Below are 21,987 nucleotides of genomic sequence, written 5' to 3' on the forward strand. Positions count from 1 at the left end.
CCCGTGCATATTTGTCAGCCACTGGCAGTCTTCGGGGCTCGGACTCCGAAGATAGTGATCCCTGAATATCGATCTAAAGATCGCGCAAAAATTCAGCAGACACTCGACGGCTGAAGACTTGCCAATGTGGAGGTACTCGTCGAACATATCGGTCGGGCCTCCGTACGCCAGTTGCCTGATTGCGGCAGTGCACTTCTGTAAGGGCGTGTGTCCGGGTTTACCAGCCGCATCCTCCCCGATCCTGAAAAACTTGTATCTTCTCTCTAAAGCACCCATGATATGCATAAACAGCGGACGATGCATCCTAAAACGTCGCCGGAATAAGGCATCCCCAAAACGTGGCTGCGGAGCGAAGTAGTCCTGATACAACCGAATATGTGCAGCAATGTGGTCCCGGGGTACTTGACGTCTGTAGGAACTGGCAGCGAAAGCGCTGACATAAATCAATTACATAATAATTCTGATCTATTTAGCAGATTATTTTGACAAATTCTATTCGCGTAATTATCACATGTATCATGCTCATAACTGAAATAAAACATGCTTTAAATTAATTAAAACCTAAAACATGCTTTTCTACGGTTTAGCCATTGTACCTTGATGATTCTCCAAAGAATCGAAGATAGCTAGCGCCTTCTCCACGTGAAGATCTTTAGTACAAAACCACGGATCTTCTGTCTGGTTCCCAGACTGTAAACTGATATCAGGGTGGGCTGATCTCATCAGTGTACTAGGACTTAAATAAAGAAGACGTAAATCCTTTCCCTCGGAGGAGAGAAAATCGCCCCTTGTCTATGTAGAGAGGGGCCCAAACAGGGATCTATGGAAGACTTTGGATATGGGCTCCTCCAATTAGCTTTTTACTAATTAAATTAAACCCAATTTAATATAAGCTTATAATTGGAATATTACGAGCACTACAGAAGTAATATTGCACTCCCCATCCAAATCCGAAATTATAAGTACTTCGGGTTTCCATTACTTGATATTTATTTCCCGCGTTTAAGATAGAAACATTCATTAATTAATTATTGTCTGCTATGGACTTAATTAATTAATATCTTATTTATTCCAAGAGAGGACTCAGCAAGAAAATCTTATTTATTATTCATAGAGTAATCAAACTCCAACTAGCTAGGTTCCGAATAATAAAACCTTATTTCAAGCTTCTCTTGAGGATGTTATCAAACGAGACTCACCTCGCGCACGATTCAACATAATAGCAATCCTAGTACCGCTAGATATTAATCACCACTACCCAATATACCAGGCTTATTGGGTTGTGAAAAACCCGCACCATTTGGTAAGTCAAAGTAGTGCATAATCAATACCGTATGCTCAATGCTAACGGACATTGATTAAGAAATGATAGTTTACAAGACCTCGTTTTTCAATAGATAGCATAAAGATTGTCTCGCTGTTAGATCCATTCAGTGCTATACCACACCAATGTCACCTTATTTCAGTAAGGCTTAGAAATAATCGGACTGACATTGCAACCTTTCACGATAGGTAGTCTAAGCCTATCTAGGTTGTGAAATTCTTCTTTTTCTTTGTTTAGAACTGACCGTGTTACCTTAAAGTGAACGACGCCCACAATCGGTCTACTAAAACAAAGACTTAGACTTTGTTAAGTTACTTATACATTTAAACATGTAATAAACATCCATTAAATGTAAAACATAACAACATTATGACAAAAATAATTTGTTTATTCATTTGGAAAATAAAATAAGAGTTTTAACAGTATTCATCACTCGAAAGGTGATTTCTAGTATACAAACTCTAACAACGTCGGCGATGGATCGGCCGAGGTACTGCCGCCGCCGCCTGCAGCCGCCGCTGCTGCCTCTGCCGTAGCAATCGATCAAGCGTCCCTTCCACAGCGAGATCCAATTCATTATCACTATCACTGGCGCCTCCGCCACTACCACCCGCACGACTACTAGTCATGCTAGATGTACTTGAAAATAGAGTTTAGAGAGAGAAACTTGTCAATACAAGTGGTGTGAATGAAATGAAGTTCAACCAGCCGTATTTATAGAGTTTAAAAAATAAAAAAAAAATCAAAATTACTCGGACGTCCGACCCTCGCCACAGTGGCAGACGTCCGCCCGCCCGTGGGTCGGACGTCCGAGCCCATCCGACGGGCAAATGGGACGGGCGTGTCCTACCATTTCGTTCACTACGGCGGACGTCCGGTCGGACTTCCGCGACGTCCTACCGCGACGTCCGCCGTTGGAGATGCTCAACGCCGGATGTCCCGACGGACTTCGGAGAGGCTTCAGGGATGGGTGTGCGGGAAGTCCAGCATTGGGGCGACGGAGGGCGGATAAGGATGTCCCGTGCGGACATGGGAAGGGCGCGGCCTTCGCGGGAAGGGCGTGCGGACGTCCGCCATTGCGGCGACGCGCGGACTTCCCTTTTTTATTTTTTTTAAATCTATATATACGGCTCGTATTTTCCCCGTATTCGTGGTGAAATTTGAATTCCGTAAATTGTTTAATTTGGTGAATTTGTGAATTTTTTTAATTGCGGGAAGTCCGCGCAGGAAGGCTATGGGATGTCCGCCACTGTGCAATGGGAAGTCGTTATGACGTGGCAGTGCTGGGAAGACAATGGGAGATCCTTATGACGTAGCAGGAAGTATTTTTAGGAAGTTCGTCAGGAAGGCTATGGGACATCTGCACCCACTGGGAATGCTCTTATATTGACCAATGGGAATTAGAAATGGTTTTAGGAACCGTACTTTGTAAGAGAATATACTTTCTCAGTTTCTCTATGTAAGATTAGACAAATTATGAATTTTTGTAACGAAGTGTATCTTTTTATACTCGCAAGTCATGTGGCATATTCCTTGAAAAAGTTATGTTCAAAATAGATGTTTGGATTTGGAAAAACAACAAATATAATAAAATTAAAATAATTGAGTTGGTAGGCTTAGAAGAAAGCTTGGCCATATTCAAAACCACTCAAATTCGAAGAAGCAAAAAACCCCACTTCCTCACTCTCTTCCACAAAACAAATTCAAACAAAAAAAAACCCAGAATTTTATTATTATCATCATAAAAAGCAGCAGCAGAAGAAAGGAGAAAAAAAAATAAATGGCGTATATTCTGCCAAATCTTTCTCCAACTCTTCTCCAGCCCAAAGATAGACTCCTCTCCGCCATTGCCGCCCCCCTCTCCTCCCACGCGCCGCCGCTTCACACAAAGCTCGAGCCTCCTCCGCCGCGCGCCCTCGCTCAGGTCAACCGCACCACCGGCGCTAACGATAACAAGCAGCAGCACGACCACCGCAACGATTTCTATGTCAATTTAGGTCTCGCCGTCCGTACTCTCCGCGAAGACATGCCCTCGATCTTCACCAAAGACCTCAATTACGACATTTACAGGTACAATTCGCACCACTGATTCCTCCAATTCCCCCAATTGATTGATGAACTGATTAATTGATCGATCGATTGATCGATTGATTGATTGATTTTGCAGAGATGATGTGACGTTCATCGATCCGCTCAACACCTTCACCGGAATCGAGAAATACCGGTTGATATTTTGGGCGCTGAGGTTTCACGGCAGGATTCTGTTCAGGGAGATTTCACTCGACGTGTTGAGAATCTGGCAGCCGTCGGAGAATATGATTCTGATCAGATGGAATCTCCGGGGAATCCCCCGCGTGCCGTGGGAGGCGAAGGGCGAGTTTCAGGGGACTTCGCGGTATAAATTGGATCGAAACGGGAAGATTTACGAGCACAAGGTCGATAATCTGGCGTTCAATCTGCCGCAGACGTTGAGGCCTGCTGCCTCTGTTTTGGACCTCGTTGCGGCCTCGTGCCCTGCCACGCCTAACCCGACCTTCTCCTTCGAGTCGTGCTCGTGTTCATCGTGCTCGTGGCTCGAGTTTTACAAGGCTGTGAGGGATACACTTGATCAAGAGGAGGTGGTGATCCCTCAAGATTGCTTGGCTTGTTCATAGATTTACGGATGTATACGTAGATAGATAGAGCCTATATGTGTACTAGCCATAGCCAAATATCACAATCATATTATTATATATATAAGCATAATGTTCAATTTATACTCAATTTGATGTATTCAGTTACCAAATCAATGTGAATTAAATGAAAATGTCAAAACTCATCATCTTTTTCGTTACAAGCACATACTCATGAAGGAAGCCTGTCCAGAGGCTTTTTGGATGCAGCAACGTTGGGGCGGTCGAGGTTTGCATATTTCTCGTAAGTCACCCTCAGCACGGATGTTATGGCTGCTCGGTGAAACTTGAGTATCATCTCCGAACAGCCCCTGCATGACTTGAGTGTTAGAAAGCGGAATTCATTGTATCGTATGGCGAGCCCATATCGAACCAGAGGTTACCTGATATGGGATTCTTGGTAACGAGTATGTGCTGTTATCGTGGGGTCAACTGCACCGTGCATCGGGAGACATAGATTGCAGACTCGTAGAGCATTGATGGCTTGTAGTTCAAGGCTTTGTATTCGACTAAGCATAGCTCAATCGGTAGAAAGCTAATCGTTCGAGCTGTGAAGCAACAAATAAAAAGTCATGATATTTGAGCTAGAAAATATTCTCAGTAAATCTGTAATGGTATGTTGGATATGCTTAAGAAACTAACAATTAGTTTTCCATATTTGCATCTCATTGTAGGATAGATAAAAATGGATTTTGCTTTGTAAATTTTTTTAGTTGGGGAAGAAACACTATCTTTTTCTCGAGGAGAGTAGAAGATTTATTGGTTTCAAAACAAAATTACACATTTTTTATACTAGCAAGAATTTTTATTGCACGTTCAAACTATACCAAACATTTATAGCTTGTGCCAAATACAGATGACAGAAAATATAGAAATTTTAGTTTGACTGCAGATACAAGCAGGGCTGCTGATACAAATCATTAACGAAATAACAATACGGTCGAATCGAATATATCACAAAGTCAAAGATGTCTTTCCCCAACGCGCGTCCTGCCCATGGAGGTAGAGCACGCGGTGGAATCTGCTCTGGTTCTCACGGCCGAAATGGAGTGAGGTCGATTTCATACTGTTTCTTCCCCTTGCTAACCCGCTATAGATAAAAGAATGTTTATCAGAGGAAATGCCTTCCTACTTCATCAGAAAATTAGGTAGGTTTATGAAATGATGAGAACATTTTGCTACATCTTCTTTCTCTAGATATCGTGAATTCAGTTTTAAGCATGGAACCATTTAGGCAGGATGTGTAGAAATTACTTACAGCAATTGCAATGAGCTCTTCCAAGAGTTCCTCCAGATGACGTAGAGGCTGTACAAAAGAAAATGAAAGGCGGTAAATCAATGAGTGCCACGTGATATAATGATAATAGATCCTTCTACCCCCTTGGGGCGGCCTAATTGGTGAGCTCGTGCCTGAAAAGCCATAAGGTCAAAGTCCACGAACACTTTCTAGGTTGAGTTTGTTGCACATGTAGAAAGTGAGAGAGCCTTTCGCATGAAGGGTAAAGAAGGATCTTGTCTACTACAATTCCAATTCAAATGAACTCACCCACTGTGTTGGACCATCAACTGGTGCCTTTAGCGGGTCGTCATGCACCTAACAATGGGAAGCAAACTCAGTAAAAAGTTCGGAATGCAAGACTGCAACAAACGCTACCCAACAAATTCATATTTGAGTTATCATTTATTAACACGTTTACTATGTATAGGTGTATAGCTGCGGGAATTTTTTATGTATTATACAGCAATGCAGAAGTAATTGAAACAAGAAAAGAAATTGATATATTAACTAGACAAGATTCAGTGGCACACCTCCATAAAGATTCCGTCAACCCCAACAGCAACTGCAGTCCGGGCAATGCAGGGTATCAGTTCGCGTAGACCACCACTGGCAACACCACCACCTTCAAGCTGTCCAAGTAATGGTAAATTTCACTTCTCCACATAAAGATACAATCACAGAAAGGAAAAGTAAGGAATACTTGGTTTAGGACGTGGAATAAGGAGTACACTAATGCAGTTAAAGTATCTATGATGAACCTACCATTGTCAGTCATCTTACCAGAAATCTGGGGTTGTTAAATCTTCTCTGGATTACAAGTTTTTTAGTAACAATTGGAAGCGTTGCTAAAACTTGGTGTCAAAGGAGACCAGTTTGAAGAACACAGATGATTTTATCCATATCTAAAGAGTATGTGCATTTAAATGAATCATACAATAAACGTGTACCTTTCTCCCAGCCGGTTGTTGAAGAGAGTGTGTTATATCAGCAACCTGAAGGATAATTATCCAATTTAGAAATATAGGAAACCACTCAGTATGTAAAATCAAAATGCTAATGTACAAATGAAACATATATAGACAGGTTTTATGTTGTCTAGATGTGCCAAATGGAAATACCAGCATCAACACAACACATGCAGCCAAAAAAAGAAACTTACAACAGGACAATTGGCCTCCCTCAACCACTCAAAATTGCGTGGATCAACAATCAGGTCATCTGCATAACACGGCAATAGAGTTAAAAAGGTATGATAATAACAGGCCGGCTTTCACAATATCATCGGCAGTCATGGCAATATAAAGTGCACCACATTTGGAACTTTTGTGGACACAGCTATACTTTTGTTTTTCTCTTCTAGATATAAAATTGTCAACTAGTACTGATCATAAGATAGCTAGGAGCACTTACTGTAACCAAACATAGTGCCTCTCTCACAAACCATAACATTTTCATTTCCAGCCAATCTTATCTTTTCAGCAGAATTTTCCATGACCTACACAATGTAAACAAGTATGGAATCCTGGAGTTGCTTGAGTAATTGGTGGATGACGAATCATATGAAAAGAAGGGGAGCGAGCATTACTGAAGGCGCACAAAATTGGCCTTTCTTAATATTGATAATTTTCCCAGTCTTTGCAGCTGCTACAAGCAGATCCGTCTGTCATGTCAAGAAGAAATTATATTAGCTTTCCAGTTACAGAAAAGGGTGGACTCAAATACATTCTCTGAACCAAAATCATATGGTCTGGGGAGCAACCCCCGTCCCCAACCCCCAATATACTAGGAATGCAATCTAACCTGTCGGCACAAAAAAGCAGGAATCTGAATTATGTCTGCAACCTTGCCAACAGCTTCACACTACAAAGGCGATAAAGAGTTTTAAATCAGCACGCACTTACACTGTAAAAACAGTTACCTATTATTATAGTATGGCAATTTCACCAGGAAGCAGGTTAAAAAAAACAATGAAAAAATATATTAATGACAACTTCAAATATGTAACTGAAAAGTGAAGAAACATGTTCAATGCATTCATTTCACAGGAATAAGAAACTAACACAGTCCAATTAATGGTTCTCCATGGCACAGGGATATATACCGGCTTAATGTCCACAGAAAATTGTAGTGGTAAGTGGGTTACATCACTATTATAAAATAATTAGCTTGTCATAAAAAAGAAGCACAATTCCATCTCCAAACTTGAACACATTAATTCACACCTTATGAGACAACCTTGTCTCCCTTCTCTTGTAGAAATGTTTTGATTACCATAAAATTGCTAAAAGTCCCCTACACTAAACCGCATTACATTGATCAATTAAATAAAAAATCAACTATCTTGGAAACAAATCTTTTCACTGGCCAAAAATTAAATCATGTTGTCATAGCCAACCTGTATTGTTTCGTGCACATCAGTAACTATTGGAATGTCATAAGTTGTCTTCACCTTCTCAAGGATCTGCAAACAAAAAAGAAATGACAAACAATTTAACAATGCATCAAGCTGAACTCTAACATCAACGAATTCCAATAAGAGCTCCAAGTGGAAGAAGATACTAAAAAAAGGAAGAAAAAAATCAAAGCTAATTCGGCCTCACAAAACACATCAGTAATATGGCATTGCTACACACACTAGTCTCAACATTTCTTCCAACTGAAACAGAGAAACAATCCCAACTAAGAATTACCTTCAATCCTTCAGCCAAACCCGGGCCACGAAACGACTTAGACGACGTCCGATTAGCTTTGTCGAAGCTCGACTTAAAAACCAACGGCAAACCAAGTCTAGAAGGAAGAAAATGCCAAGGAATTAAGCCAATTACTTAAAAAGAGCAGAACGAAACTAATAATACACGAAAATTCAGAGATATATCATTACTTAGAAGCGATGGATTTAAGATTTTTGGCCATGTAGAGAATGTGCTCCTCCGATTCAATCACATTGGGGCCTGCCAGCAGGAAGAATGGATCCGCAGCCTATATATCGCAATTCAGCAATGTAAATAAGTCGAAATCTTCTTACAAATTAGGGTACCAAAAATATCAAAATGCCGGAAGAATTGATAGAGCTAAATCAGAAACCTTGAGCTGATTGTAAAGCAGAGCTGACGAATCCATATCTCCGGTCGAAAATTTGCAGCCGGTAGATGAAATTCAAACGGAAATGAAACGATCAGCTCAGAAAGCGGAGTGAGAAATCGAAATCGAAATCGAAATCGAAATCGAAATAAAAATCCACCGGATCTGATGATATAGTAATGCAATGGTCCGCCACAGTCTGTCAATTAAACATACGTAACAATCATCTCGGAATTATTTGGATCTGAAATTCAATGCAACGAATCAACAGTCTGTCGGTGAAAGAGACGCTATATTTTCCAGCTGATAATCCGGTTTAGTTGTTCTTGTTACTTGTTAGTGAGAGTAGAGAGAAGGGAGTGAGTATGATAAAAACGGGTCGGGTTCGAGATCTCGTTGGGCTGTAAACTTGTTAGAGCATCCTCATCCGTGCTCTTAGCTAAGAGCATGGAGGTGGGCCTGGACCCACTTTTACTCATTGTCCTTAGCTAAGAGCACAACACCCACATCCGTGCTCTTAGCTAAGGACAAACTCAAGGGTCCCACCATTCTATTATTCAATTTAAATACTCCAATTATTAAAAACATTTCTACATTATAAAAATACATTATAAAATAAAAATTACATAATTAAAATCCTAAAAAATACAAATTACATAATTAAAATACTAAAAAATAAAAATACATAATTAAAATCCTAGAAAATAAAAAATACATAATTAAAATCCTACAAATTAAAAATTACACACGTGGAAGACTAGTCATCTATCCCCAATTGCCTCTTGAGACCCCGGATCATTTGCTCATGTGTTGCAAGTTGATCCGGAGTCATCCGAGACGTATCGTTCATATAGAGTTGACTCAAGATGGCCCACAACGAATTGTTCGGGGGTGGAGGAGGCATAAAGGGAGCGGCGGCGGCGGCGGGTGGTCGTCGCCTTCTTCCTTCCGACCGGCCGGCGGGAACCGCTCGGGCCAGCGTCGGGGCTACCCAAGTTAGTTCCGGCAAGCTGGGTATCATCGGAGGAGAATAGAGCTACCGACCTCGACCGTTTGCTGGAGGAGGATGCTACTATGCCGCCCCTATACTTCGGATGTAGGCGCCCCTCCTGCCAACAATCGAGGTACTTGAACGGTTTGAACTCCTCCCGTTGGTAGGTCGCCAAGGCGGCACTGATGATGTCGAGCTCGTTCGTGCCGCTCCCCGCCGACCGCTCTTCCTGGAGGTAAATCCCCTGGAACTTCCCAATTGCCTCGTTGCATCTGAACATGCAATTGCGAACCATACTATCATTGCGATATATGGTTCCCTCCGGTCGGGTTTCATTGTAGAGGCGAGTGATGAGCCACCAATAAGTTTCCCCGGTTTGGTTCGTGTCAACGTCCGGATCTTCGGAGACTGCCAAGTAGGCTTTGAACATCGCCATCATCTCACCCGGAGTGTACGGGGTGCGGGTGCCACGAACAGAAGGAGTAGGAACAGAAGTAGGAGTAGGAGTAGAGCTGCTGCTCTCTCCCGATCCGGGTTCGGGTGCCCACCCGAAACCGGGGGCGTTTAGGTCGTGCACCGGGTAAGGACAGTAGCCACCCGGAGCTTGCGAACCTTGGGTTTGAGGAGGGGCCGTAAATTGGGTTTCCGGACTATATCCGGCCTCGGAGTCGAACCAATCGTGGTTCCAACCGCGATTGCCGGAGGGGTGATCGCCGGAGCCGGACATTGTGTAGTGTGGTGGGAATTTAGATGATAGAGTGTGAGGAAAAAAGATGAGAGAATGTAGACGATGATAGTATAGATAATAGATGAGAATGCGATTTTTTTTTGTGTTGGAGTGGGGGTAATTTATAGATGAAAATGTGAATTTTGGGGGAAAAAAATTGAAAAATAAATTAAAAGTGGGTAGAAAACGGATATATTTTTTTGGGAAGTGGGAAAATATTTTTTTTTATTTAAAAACATTTTTAAAAATAAATTTCGAATTTTTTAAAAAAATAAAAATAAAAAAACGAAATTACCAACGGCTATGCTGTTGGCCAATCAGAAGCTGCCACGTAATGGTGCTCAGCGGCACGGACGTGCTCTTAGCTAAGAGCAGCGCCGTGCCGCTGGCACGGACGGACGGGCGAGTGCTTAGCGGCACGGACGGACGAGCAGCGGTTTGAGCACCGCTGCGGATGCTCTTATAGTGGGCTTAATTTTCGCAAATAATTAGGCAAATATCTGTTTGGGCCGAACTCTGCTATTATTCGTTAATCATAATCCCATTTTACTTATAATAATATAGCTCTGAGAAGTGATTAATTCCTAATTAATTAATAATTATAAATTAAGATCAAATTTTAGTCATTAAATTAGGAGATCTGATGTGGTTAAAATATTAATATTATATGAATAATTTAAAATAAAAAATTATTAAATAAAGTTAAAGGGTATTAATGTCAATTTTATCTCATCAAAATCATCTCAAAACTTTAAATTTACGTAACTCTTTCAATTTAAATAATTTTTTCACAAAAAATATATCAAAATTAAAGATAATTCAATAAGGATTCCAACGAGATCTCAATTGCATATGTTCCGACGATGTTCGGGTGATGAAATTTGATAAATTATATTTTAATTTTCAAACATGTTGATACACAGATTTTATCGAAAAAAAAATTAATATAGTGTATGCAAAATCTCAATATAGTATAGATAAAATATAAACAATTCATACATCCAGTTAGATGTTATTACTAACTAAATCATACTGTAATTGGTTATCGTAAATCATCTTTTCGTAAAATAGCATCGTTAATTCGTTAGTATTCCTCAGTAGAATTAGTAGTACTAATAAATAAGGAGTGAATGATAACAATAACCTACAGCATATATATCATGTTCTCAGCATTCAATTGTGAAATGGGACGCAAAAGCAATTCCACAATTCAGTACTTCCTCCGTTTCGCCATAGTTGAGGCGAAATATTTTAGCATGAAGTTTTAGAAATGAATACTGGGTGTGCTAAATAAATGGATTAAAAAGTTAGAGAAAGGAAAAGGTAGATAGAATAAAGCATAAAGTAAATAAAGTAGAGAGAAAAGTAAGAATGAGAAAAAAATTGTCATATATAGAAATGACTCAACTATGAAGAAACTACGGCGAAACAGTACTTTTTTTCTCTTTTTTTTTTTTAGTTCACAAAATGAAAACAATAATAGACATAATAAGGACATAATGAGGCAATGTGGGTTTGTTACATAGTTTAGGTCGATGTACTCATGTAATATACGTTTTGGATGACAACATTTTGTCTCCATCTCCTATTCCTAAAAAGTACATTTTCCAAAGCTACATCAAATTTCAATCATCTCTACTTTTAGAACTTCACACCTTTGTTGACCAATTTCACTCCGCTGAGTTTGCCTCTATTCTCCTGACATTTGATTTGAACTGAATCTACCATTCTCAGTAATTTAAATCGATATATTATTCATCTTTGGACCAACTTGCTTATAATAAAATCAAGAATGTAATAAGCCTCAACTAAAATATATTCCCCATATCTCAAAAAGTGTAAAATAGATTACTAAAATAAGTAAACCGGACCTTTGAAGATAATTATAAAGTGCATCGAACCAATGAGATTAATCTCACAAATTACAACAAATTATATTATTATAACATTTGATTTAATCAATAATTTAATTAGGTAATTGGTAGCGTGATTTAATCATACACAGTATGAGCGAAGGTCATTTCATAATAATGAATTTTAAGAAAGTATTGTTGGGATGAAAATTTGAGTTAGGAAAGTAATTGACGTGGCGCAACGAGAGTGTCCCACTGTGTTTGCTGCGAGAGCACCACTGCTGCTGAGGTGGCATTGAAGTTGGTGTTCACTGTTCACTGAATTCAGGCGACCAAAACTGATTTTGAGCCACTGATATTTCCTTTTTTACAATTTTCCCCTCTTTTTAAAGAGAGAGCCGAGCTGATACTGGATAATGGCACAAGAGTTAAACAAAATTGAAAAAGCATTTACTTTAGTGCTAATACTTAGCAAAAAATTCTAAGAGTAGATCATCAAATAAGCGAAATAAAGAGTGAAATAATAGTGTATTATAATTTCCCTTAGTCCCACGATAAGAATTATACTATTTTGCAATTTCAATTTGCACCATAATAAGAGATCACATCTCATTTTTACCAAAAAGGTAAGTATGTCTTACATTTTATTAATTCATTTTACTCACATTGTATTATAAAATCAATATAAAAAAAGGCTCACATATTTCACTAACTTTTCCAACCCACTATTTTTAACATTTTCTAAAATAGCGTCCGCACAAAAGTGACTCCTATTATGTGACGAAATGAGTAATATATAGACATGTTAGTCTGAAACCAGAGTTCGCTAAATTAAGATGGTTAGGATTAAAAAAAATCATAAAATCAAAAAACCGAATTGTATTTTAAATATAATATTATATATATTTATTCTATTATTTTAATATATTATATCATATATAATATATATTCTTTTAATATATTTTATATAATATGCATTATATTTATATTCTATTAAATTTATATATTATATAATATATATTACATTCTATTTTTATATTTAAAATAAAATATTTTATGTATATATACATATATTAATGTATACTCCATTTTTTCGGTTTTTCGGTTTTTATGAAAATTTCGATTTTTTCGGTTTTGTTCGATTTTTGAAGTTTAGTTTTCGATTTTTCGGTTTTTGGTCTTTCGATTTTTCGGTTCGGTTCGGTTCGGTTTGGATTTTGAACTAAATTCGGTTTTTCGGTTTTAGTCGGTTTGGGCAAAAAATCGAATCGAAATCCGAATGCTCACCCCCCTAGATATAAGTGAATTATTGTTTATTCTTCCAACTTATTTGACAATTCGTGATGATTTTTTTAATATAAATAATTATAAATTTTTTTTTACTAACATTTAATTTTAGAGTACTATTTAATAAATATATATAAATGGATTAGAAAATTCAAATTCGGTTTAATAAACATTTAGGATTCTACATTAAAATTTATTGAAATGTGTTACTAAACCATGCAAGAACTTAAGTTTTAATAAACGACATTCTTATCCAATATGAAGTAGTACTCCCTTCGTTTCGCCATAGTTGAGGCGAAACTTTTCATCACGGAGTTTTAGAAATAAATATTGGGTGTGTTAAATAAATAGATAAAAAAGTAAGATTGAGGAAAAAACAGAGAGAATAAAGTAGAGATAATGAAGTAAGAGAGAGTAAAGTAAGAAATAGAAAAAGGTTACCATATATAGAAATGATTCAACTATGAAGAAACTTCTCGAAATGGAAAAATGACTCATCTATGAAGAAACGAAGGGAATACTATATTTTTACACTATATATTCTATAGTATTTATTCATATTCGATTTTAAATATGTATTGCAAAATTCTCATAATTAAATATCTTATATTCTATAAATATAACTAATTTTGATTATATATTTCAAAATTCTCATAACTAAATGTTTGCCTATTGGTATTACTTGTTCAATTTCACTATTTTGTCATTACCAACCATATATATATTCTGCACACAGCCGGGTATTATCAAAAGAGCCACCCTTTTTCCACGACTATACTACTAATACTACAAAAGAAACCGCTTCACTCCTCTCAACTTCACAAAAATATCTCCTCCTCCGCCATGAGCTCCCCCCAATCCATAACCCTAACATCTCTCCTCCTCCTCGCTCTCCTCCTTCCAAAGGTTTCCGCCGACTGTGGCGCCCAGGACGACGACCAATCAGCGCGCCGCGACCAGGCCGCCGCGCTCAGGTACAAGCTCGCCGCAATCGCTTCCATCCTCTGCGCCGGCGCGATCGGCGTCAGCCTCCCGATCCTCGGCCGCCGATTCGCCGTGCTCCGGCCGGAAAACGACGTCTTCTTCATGATCAAGGCCTTCGCGGCCGGCGTGATCCTCGCCACCGGCTTCGTCCACATCCTCCCCGACGCATTCCGCAAGCTCTCCTCCCCCTGCCTCGGCCTCAACCCGTGGGGAGAGTTCCCCTTCGCCGGATTCGTCGCGATGATGGCGGCGATCGGCACGCTCGCCATAGACACCCTCGCCACCAGCTTCTACAGTCGCTCGCAGAAATCGAAGCTCGCGACCGTCGTCGTCGTCGACGACGACGAGGAGACGGCGAATTCCGGCGACGTCCACGTGCACACGCATTCGATGCACGGCCACGCGCACGGATCGGGCGCGTCAGATCTAGTCCGGCAGCGCATAGTATCACAGGTTCTGGAGGTAGGGGTGGTGGTGCACTCGGTGATAATCGGAGTGTCGCTGGGGGCGTCGGAGAGCGCGGCGACGGTAAAGCCGCTGCTGGCGGCGCTGTCGTTCCACCAGTTCTTCGAAGGGATAGGGCTCGGCGGTTGCATTTCTCAGGTGACTAATTTTTTATATAGCAAAATCCACACGGAATCGAAATGTTGTCATTATTCGCTTTTCAGAATGGAGATGTTGCCATTATGTTGCCATAATGTCGCCATTGCCAGTCACAGTTACTTCTAACTGAATACTATTCCCTGGCCCCACCGCAATTACCTTTTTCTCTCACCTCGATTTTAACAATTTCGCATAAAAAAAATAAAAATTAATTGAGTTTTGTCGCGATTGATTAGGCGAAATTCAAGTCGGCAACGACGGCGATTATGATGATGTTCTTCTCGGTGACGACGCCGATAGGGATCGGAGCGGGGATTGGGATAGCGAGTGTTTATGAAGAGAACAGCCGAAGCGCTCTGATAGTGGAGGGGATATTGAATTCGGCGTCGGCGGGGATACTGGTGTACATGGCGCTGGTGGATTTGTTAGCGGCGGATTTTATGAACCCTAGGATGCAGAGTAATGTTAGGCTGCAGTTGGGATCACACATTTCGCTTCTACTTGGTGCTGGTTGTATGTCTTTTTTGGCTAGATGGGTTTGATTCATAACACCATCATTCTACTACTTCTCTCCACTCTCTCTCTCTAACACAAAATTCTAAAATTTGGCTAGTTTTGACGATGAACTATACGTACATAGATGAGTATGTGTGTGTGTGTAAAACAAATAAAAAACACTTTCAATAATATGAAAATTTGATCATCGCCATTTCCTAGTGCTTTCATTTCATCTAATAAATCTAGATACATGAATAGTGACTCACTGAAACTAAAAAGATGGCATGTACTCCCTCCGTCCCAGATAATTCTGATCATTTTGACTGGACACGAATTTTAAGAATTGTAATAAAAAGTGGGTTAAAAAAGTTAGTGGAACGTGGGTCATACCTTTATATATTAGTTTTATAATAAAATGTAAGTACGAATGAGTTAGTAGAATATGAGATCCACTACCAAAAATGATAAAAATGAAGTGGGACAAATTATGTGGGACGGACCGAAATGGGAAACTGGGATGAATTATCTGAGACGGAGGGAGTAGTCATGAGGTGAATTTATTAGAAATAGCATGAATATTGATAGGAGCATATTCGTCATGTGTCCTATGATTTTGAAAGTCAGTTCTAAAACTATGAATTTGAACATTTTTCTCAAATTTTTTCAAGGAGTTTGATTTGGATGAGATATATCTATAGTGGCATTTGAAAAATTATGTGAGGAGAAGACAGTCCATGAATTTTATCATTTTATTTCTCAACCCACTTGAAACAAATACTCCATTCGTCTCCGATTAATTTTCACTCTTTGACTGAGTACGAGTTTTAGGAAATATAAAGAAAAGTTAGTTAAAATAGTTAGTAGAATGTGAGATCCACTTTTTTATATTAGTTTTATAATAAAATGTGAGTGCCGTGAGTTAGTGGAATGCGAGACCTACTTGCCATTTATGGTAAAAATGAAGTGTGACAATTATTGAAGGACGGACTAAAATGGAAAAGAGTGATAATTAATCGAGGACGGAGAAGGTAACTAGTTATCAAAATGAAATGTGCGTGTCCAAATTAACAAAATATTACTAAAAAAGGAAATTAGAATATTTCATCCCCGGAAAATTTGAGAAAAATGTTAAAATTCACGTGTTTTATGACTGATTTTCAACATTGTGGATGAATAGAAATATGACCAAATTCATTATTTTATAATAATTTACTCGATATTATAACTAAAGTATCATCTAAGCCATTATTCTAAAGGGGCCTGAATAGGCTAGGAATAATAGGTTGTGCAGATTGCTCGATACGTGTCTCAATGCAATCATGCAAGAGCTTTGCGATGATATGAAGTTTTGGTTGCCACTCGCCCACTAGAGTCAATAATGTTGATTGAGGAGAGATTTAAAGACAAGTAATGCAGAGTAGTATGAGGATAGCCCCTTCCTGACAGTATAGATGAATATCATGCACATCGTCTTAGTTTAGAACGAGCTAACGAAAAAGTTATAAGGTCATCCGCATTCACGTCTCTTATCCGTCTTTTTACCGTCTTATCTCTTCACTATTCATTACTCTCACTATACTCTTCACTTCATTCCATCTCTTAAGTAAGAGGCAACACCTGCATTCTCCCATCTCTTAATCATCTCATCCCTTAACTATTCATTCAATTTCACTTTTTATTTTTATTTCCAATAAATTCAATTAATATTTCATTGCAATATTAAATTAATACTAATAATTCATTAAATCATTAAAAATCATGAAAATTATAACATATGAAAATACGAAAAATACATAATTGAAATCCTATGGAGTATTTTTATTTTTTATTTTTATTTTTTAATTTTCGATTTTTATTACAATATTGAAAATACAAAAATTGAAAATTACAATATTTTTATTTTATTTTTTTTATTTTTGAATTTTCCTGAATTTTTAAAAAAAATTAAAAAAAACATTTTCAATCGGATATAAACGACGCCCACTCGCAGGCCGGCGACTGGGCATCACGCCACGTCACCAAGGCGCGTGGCGAGCTGTCTCGTGAGACGCCTCTCAGGGACGAGCCAAGCGACGAGATGGGAGGCTGCATCGCCGTCTCTATGCAGTCTCGTCTCTCCGAGACGAGATCAAGACCACTAAGAGATGCGCTGCGGATGCCCTAACTGGTGTTTATACCCTTCATACACCAATAATTAATTCATCAAATGTTTTGAAAGTTTTAGATTAATTAATTGCTTAGTAATAGGAGTATTAAAGTAGAGTAGTGTACTAATCAACCTTATCATTTTACTTGGACTTAGTAATTAACTACTCTACTAGGTTTCGTACAATAAACTTTTTAGAGGTCTAGGGTTTGTTATCATATTACCAAATGTCTCTTGCCATCCAAAATAAGGTGTATATTAAGTTAATAATTGAACGCTCACCTTTTATATACTCCATTTGCTCAAAGGAAGATGACCTGTTCTTTAGGTGACACAAGAATTTATGTAACTTTATTTTGTGTGTAAATTGTAATGTATAAAGTGAGGAGAGCAAAGTAAAGAGAAAGGGGACAAAGTAGACATAAAGATGTTTCTATTTTTATTAATGAGTCATCATCTTAGTTGGAACAAGTTAAAAAGAAAAGTGAGTATCTTCAATGAGATGCAGAGTATCAAATTGACATGCAGATATGGAGTATACTATAAATTGTATAAATTCTATAGATTTCATGGCATTAACAAGCTTATAAAGTGTCTGCTTCCATGCATGAGTTCTGGAAAGTCCAGTAAATTTATATTTATCTTATGATTAATTTTGTTTTGTACTTAATTTTGAATATTGGGCCGTTGTACACCAATTGAAAAAGAAACTATTAGAATCCAATTTTCCTTTAGAAACAGAAAATACAATAGTGGAGTAATAGTTTTACAAATGGGCTTGGCTTATCCAGGACAGATCTGGCCCATCCAAATCAGCTATGGTTAATTGGGCTGTTAGCAGCTACTCTATTTTGCAAACAAAAAGTGTAAGTATACAAAGTCATGTTTCTCTTCCAATAAAAAAAAAGAAGAATTAAAAGTCAATGATGGGTTCACCAACAGTCAAGTTTCTCTGAACATCCCATGGCAAATTGAAGAGTTTCGCCATTATGAACTTGAAGATCTTGTTTACATTGATGTTATGTGTTGAGCTCGAAAAAAACAGCGTCGCTTTCATCGCCTTCGCATACGCCCGTGCCTGCCATCGTTAAACAAGAAGGAAAAATTAAAACTTCATAATTTAATATTCTGTTATCAAATCTTACAAAACTAATCATAATTCCCCTAAATTTCGTGACTTTAATATCTCTATAAAAACAAGCCTATTTTATTCAATATAGTGGCAAGAATTGGAGTGTAGCACGCAAAGTTAGATTAGGCCAATATTTCCAACACGTTTCCTACGTGTGTCGCAATTTTTGACGAGCCAACAACACGACTCCAAGTCGTTGTCTTCTTCCTTTAATAGAAATTGTTTTCTTGTGACAAGAAAATGCTACGCGGCAATAATTTCCTTATTTTTATCTATTTAGACAAAGATTGATCAATTTTCGAAAAAAAATGGTTAAAGATCAACTCTATATCATCTTAAAAGTAAGTGGTACGTCTTTTTAGTTTTTAAAAATAATTACCACAAAAGAATTGATAAAATTGAAATTGAGATATATAATTATAATTACAAATAAGTACTTATATTAATATGATAAATTTTTTACAGATTGCTAAAAACCAAGATAGATTTTTTATGACTGGTGCACAAATAAAACACACATTAAATTTGGTACGATAAAGCCATCAAATGCATGACTAGACGTCATTTTTAACTCTATCTTATTCATCACATTTGTAGAAAATGACTCATGACTAACAAATACATTATACACAAAAAAATATATTATGCGGTTACAAATGGCAGTTACATATTTCGTGGTGAATGATTAGGTACTTAATTTATTTATATGGTGCATAGTTTATTCAATTTACGTGCATTATTATGTGTCGCCATGATATTATAATTCTTGGGAAAGAGTAGAATATTACCTGAGTAATGACAGCCCATTGAATATCAGGTGGAAGTTGCACAAAATCATCAAACTTAGTCCCAATCAATATTGGAATTGCAGTCTGCTTATAACAAAAAAACAAACATACCATCATCAATTACAATGCAAAATTTGGATTATGTTTGAAAATTTCTTCATGACATTATTGCACAAACAAGCCCAATAAATCCCAAAAGGTTTCAAAATGTCAAATATTTGTTTAAAAATAGAAAATCAAATTAGGAAGTTTTAATTTTTTAGAATTGTTCAATTTATATACAAAACGGTGTCTTTAAAGAAATAATTGAAAAAATTGAAACATTTGAATGTTGAAATAAAGTCTCATTCCCCACCAACTAGAAATTATTTAGGAAGTTAGTAATAACTTTTGATGAAGCAAGAATCATTGTTAACGAAAAGGGTTCTAATTTCCGTGTCGTCAAAGCGTGTTCGTTACTTTTGAGAAAGTAGAATTTAAATTCTTTTCTAAAAGTGCGAAATTTTGGTACCTGATTCCACTTTCTTGCTTCACTGTACCATCCAATTATACTGCAATTACATAAAAATGAAATTGATCTCATTGATTTAATGATGAAATTGAGATTTTGAATAATTAGAGTACCTGTTTAGAGTGCATCTACTGGTGAGATCAAACATGAGAAGAATAGCTACAGCATCTTTGCAAGCAATTGGAACTTGGTGTAATGACTTGTTATCACCTGAAATTGTGGAGATTAATCAGATTAAAATATGCTAATCTCGTCATTAATTAATTGAATTTGAAATTAATTGAATCCGTACCTCCAACATCCCAAATTCTGAAAGCAATCCTTGCGCCTCTAATTTGCAGGGTTTTATCCATCAAATTCAGCCCCTTCATCTGCAAGCTCTTCCTCTCCTCCTCATCTCCAACATATTTCACCTAATTCCAAATCAATTTTAACGATAAAGAGGTAACAAATCGATAGAAACAGGAGTTCAATTGATTGAGTATTCACCACAAAACTAGTTTTCCCAATCTCGCAATCCCCCAATATACTGATCTTCAACGAGACTAAATCGGAATCGTCGCCGTCGCTGCCGCTGGACGACGTCGTAGCGGCGGAATCGAGGGGATTCGGCGGAGGAGGAGAAGAGGAGGAGGGGACTCTTCTGGTGGAGAGGCGGCGGTATCGAGAATTAGGCATCCTGACGGAGCAGACGAGGACTCTCTGCCATACGAGGCGGAAGAAGCGGCGGAGGACGGTGACTTTGTCGGCGATGCTCCAGCGGAGGTTGACGTGGATGATTTTCCGGTAGAGCTGAGTCATTTTTCCGGTGGCGTCGTGGAATTTCTGAATAGCCATGGCTAGTGTGTGTGTGTGTGGATATTTAAATGGAAGAGTGTGTGAGGATTAATTCAAGCGTGGGGGTATTTTTTGGTGTTTTGTTAGTTGACGATTACACGACCAGTGATTTTAGTCTTGCAAATGGTGGTGCGTCGAGATAATAAAAGGTGTGGAAATGTGCTCTCTTTTTTTTAATTTCAAATTTGTGTAATTTAATAATGTAATTATCGATATATACTCGTAATTTTGATATTTTGATAGTAAACATTGAAATTCGGTTTAAAAGGTGATTAATTTCGATTTGAGTTGATTCAAGGATTAAGAAACTTAAGAAGGGAGTAATTACTCCATAAGAGCATTCCCATCCGTGCTCTTAGCTAAGAGCACGGAAGTGGGCCCGGACCCACTTTTACTCTTTGTCCTTAGCTAAGAACACAACACCCACATTCGTGCTCTTAGCTAAGGACAAGCTCAAAGGTCCCACCATTCTATTATTCAATTTAAATACTCCAATTATTAAAAACATTTCTACATTATAAAAATATATTCAAAAATAATAATTACATAATTAAAATCCTAAAAAATAAAAATTACATAATTAAAATCTTTAAAAATAAAAATACATAATTAAAATCCTAAAAAATAAAAAAATACATAATTAAAATCCTAAAAAATAAAAAATACATAATTAAAATCTTACAAAGATGAGAATATGAGAAAAAAGATGAGAGAATGTAGATGATAAAAAAAAAGATGAGAGAATGTGATTTTTTTTGTGTTGAAGTGGAGGTATTTATAGATGAAAATGTGAATTTTGGGGAAAAAAATTGAAAAATAAATTAAAAGTGGGTAGAAAACGAATATAATTTTTTGGGAAGTGGAAAAATATTTTTTTTTATTTAAAAACATTTTTTTAAATAAATTTCGAATTTTAAAAAAATAAAAATAAAAAATCGAATTAGCCGTTGGCCAATCAGACGTTGCCACGTATGAGTGCTCAGCGGCACGGACGTGCTCTTAGCTAAGAGCATGTCCGTGCCGCTGGCACGGACGGACGACGGGTGCTCAGCGGCACGGACGGACGGACGGTGCTAAGAGCACCGCTGCGGATGCTCTAATGGGTGCACAAGTCATCTTATTCATCCAAGTAATTACTACTTTCTTTCACGAGTATCATTTATGGAGTCAATAAACGTCACTTTTTTTCATTATTAAATTATTTTCTTAATTATTATTTAATGTAAATACTTAGGCCACTAATTGACAATAAAAAAAGTTATTCTTTTTACAAC

At 37.7% G+C, this 21,987-nt stretch overlaps 4 protein-coding genes across 5 annotated transcripts; 2 read left to right on the forward strand and 2 right to left on the reverse strand.

Moving 5' to 3' along the window:
* Window positions 1-2,979: 2,979 nt before the first annotated feature.
* LOC125193188 (uncharacterized) lies at window positions 2,980-4,087 on the forward strand. Its single transcript, XM_048090945.2, has 2 exons — window positions 2,980-3,394; window positions 3,492-4,087. Exons 1-2 carry the CDS (start codon window positions 3,105-3,107, stop codon window positions 3,976-3,978), a joined length of 777 nt encoding a protein of 258 aa, XP_047946902.1. The 5' UTR covers window positions 2,980-3,104; the 3' UTR covers window positions 3,979-4,087.
* Window positions 4,088-4,779: 692 nt separating this feature from the next.
* On the reverse strand, window positions 4,780-8,725 carry ATKDSA2 (Aldolase superfamily protein). The gene is made up of 13 exons (XM_048090944.2): window positions 8,360-8,725; window positions 8,157-8,254; window positions 7,966-8,062; window positions 7,671-7,736; window positions 7,076-7,135; window positions 6,861-6,935; window positions 6,686-6,770; window positions 6,435-6,493; window positions 6,223-6,267; window positions 5,806-5,904; window positions 5,543-5,590; window positions 5,255-5,302; window positions 4,780-5,086 (listed from the first exon to the last, which is right to left on the reverse strand). The coding sequence occupies exons 1-13, from the start codon at window positions 8,393-8,395 to the stop codon at window positions 5,030-5,032; spliced, it is 873 nt and encodes a 290-aa protein (XP_047946901.1). The 5' UTR covers window positions 8,396-8,725; the 3' UTR covers window positions 4,780-5,029.
* Window positions 8,726-13,883: 5,158 nt separating this feature from the next.
* LOC125193186 (zinc transporter 1-like) lies at window positions 13,884-15,366 on the forward strand. Its single transcript, XM_048090943.2, has 2 exons — window positions 13,884-14,801; window positions 15,038-15,366. Exons 1-2 carry the CDS (start codon window positions 14,058-14,060, stop codon window positions 15,341-15,343), a joined length of 1,050 nt encoding a protein of 349 aa, XP_047946900.1. The 5' UTR covers window positions 13,884-14,057; the 3' UTR covers window positions 15,344-15,366.
* A 2,777-nt stretch (window positions 15,367-18,143) lies between these two features.
* Window positions 18,144-20,828, reverse strand: SGP1 (Ras-related small GTP-binding family protein). 2 transcript variants are annotated; one of them, XM_048090289.2, is made up of 6 exons: window positions 20,366-20,828; window positions 20,169-20,289; window positions 19,990-20,086; window positions 19,877-19,916; window positions 19,366-19,452; window positions 18,144-18,523 (listed from the first exon to the last, which is right to left on the reverse strand). In XM_048090289.2, the coding sequence occupies exons 1-6, from the start codon at window positions 20,711-20,713 to the stop codon at window positions 18,359-18,361; spliced, it is 858 nt and encodes a 285-aa protein (XP_047946246.1). In that variant the 5' UTR covers window positions 20,714-20,828; the 3' UTR covers window positions 18,144-18,358. The 2 variants fall into 2 exon arrangements, with proteins under 2 accessions (XP_047946246.1, XP_047946247.1); XM_048090290.1 differs by having other exon boundaries at window positions 19,366-19,449; window positions 20,366-20,825.
* Between the last annotated feature and the right edge of the window lie 1,159 nt (window positions 20,829-21,987).

The sequence above is a fragment of the Salvia hispanica genome, chromosome 4 (assembly GCF_029641045.1).
Source record: "Salvia hispanica isolate PSC_SH4W2 chromosome 4, Shi_PSC_v1, whole genome shotgun sequence".
NCBI classification, from domain to species: domain Eukaryota; kingdom Viridiplantae; phylum Streptophyta; class Magnoliopsida; order Lamiales; family Lamiaceae; genus Salvia; species Salvia hispanica.

Coding starts and splice junctions, on each gene's coding strand:
- LOC125193188 (XM_048090945.2), top strand. CDS start 3,105: ATGGCGTATATTCTGCCAAATCTTTCTCCAACTCTTCTCCAGCCCAAA. Junction 3,395..3,491: donor CTCAATTACGACATTTACAG/GTACAATTCGCA, acceptor TTGATTTTGCAG/AGATGATGTGACGTTCATCG.
- ATKDSA2 (XM_048090944.2), bottom strand. CDS start 8,395: ATGGATTCGTCAGCTCTGCTTTACAATCAGCTCAAG. Junction 8,063..8,156: donor CTTAAATCCATCGCTTCTAA/GTAATGATATAT, acceptor TCTTCCTTCTAG/ACTTGGTTTGCCGTTGGTTT. Junction 6,771..6,860: donor GCCAATTTTGTGCGCCTTCA/GTAATGCTCGCT, acceptor TACATTGTGTAG/GTCATGGAAAATTCTGCTGA.
- LOC125193186 (XM_048090943.2), top strand. CDS start 14,058: ATGAGCTCCCCCCAATCCATAACCCTAACATCTCTCCTCCTCCTCGCT. Junction 14,802..15,037: donor TCGGCGGTTGCATTTCTCAG/GTGACTAATTTT, acceptor GCGATTGATTAG/GCGAAATTCAAGTCGGCAAC.
- SGP1 (XM_048090289.2), bottom strand. CDS start 20,713: ATGGCTATTCAGAAATTCCACGACGCCACCGGAAAAATGACTCAGCTC. Junction 19,453..19,876: donor AAGCAAGAAAGTGGAATCAG/GTACCAAAATTT, acceptor TTTTGTTATAAG/CAGACTGCAATTCCAATATT. Junction 18,524..19,365: donor AATGGGCTGTCATTACTCAG/GTAATATTCTAC, acceptor TAACGATGGCAG/GCACGGGCGTATGCGAAGGC.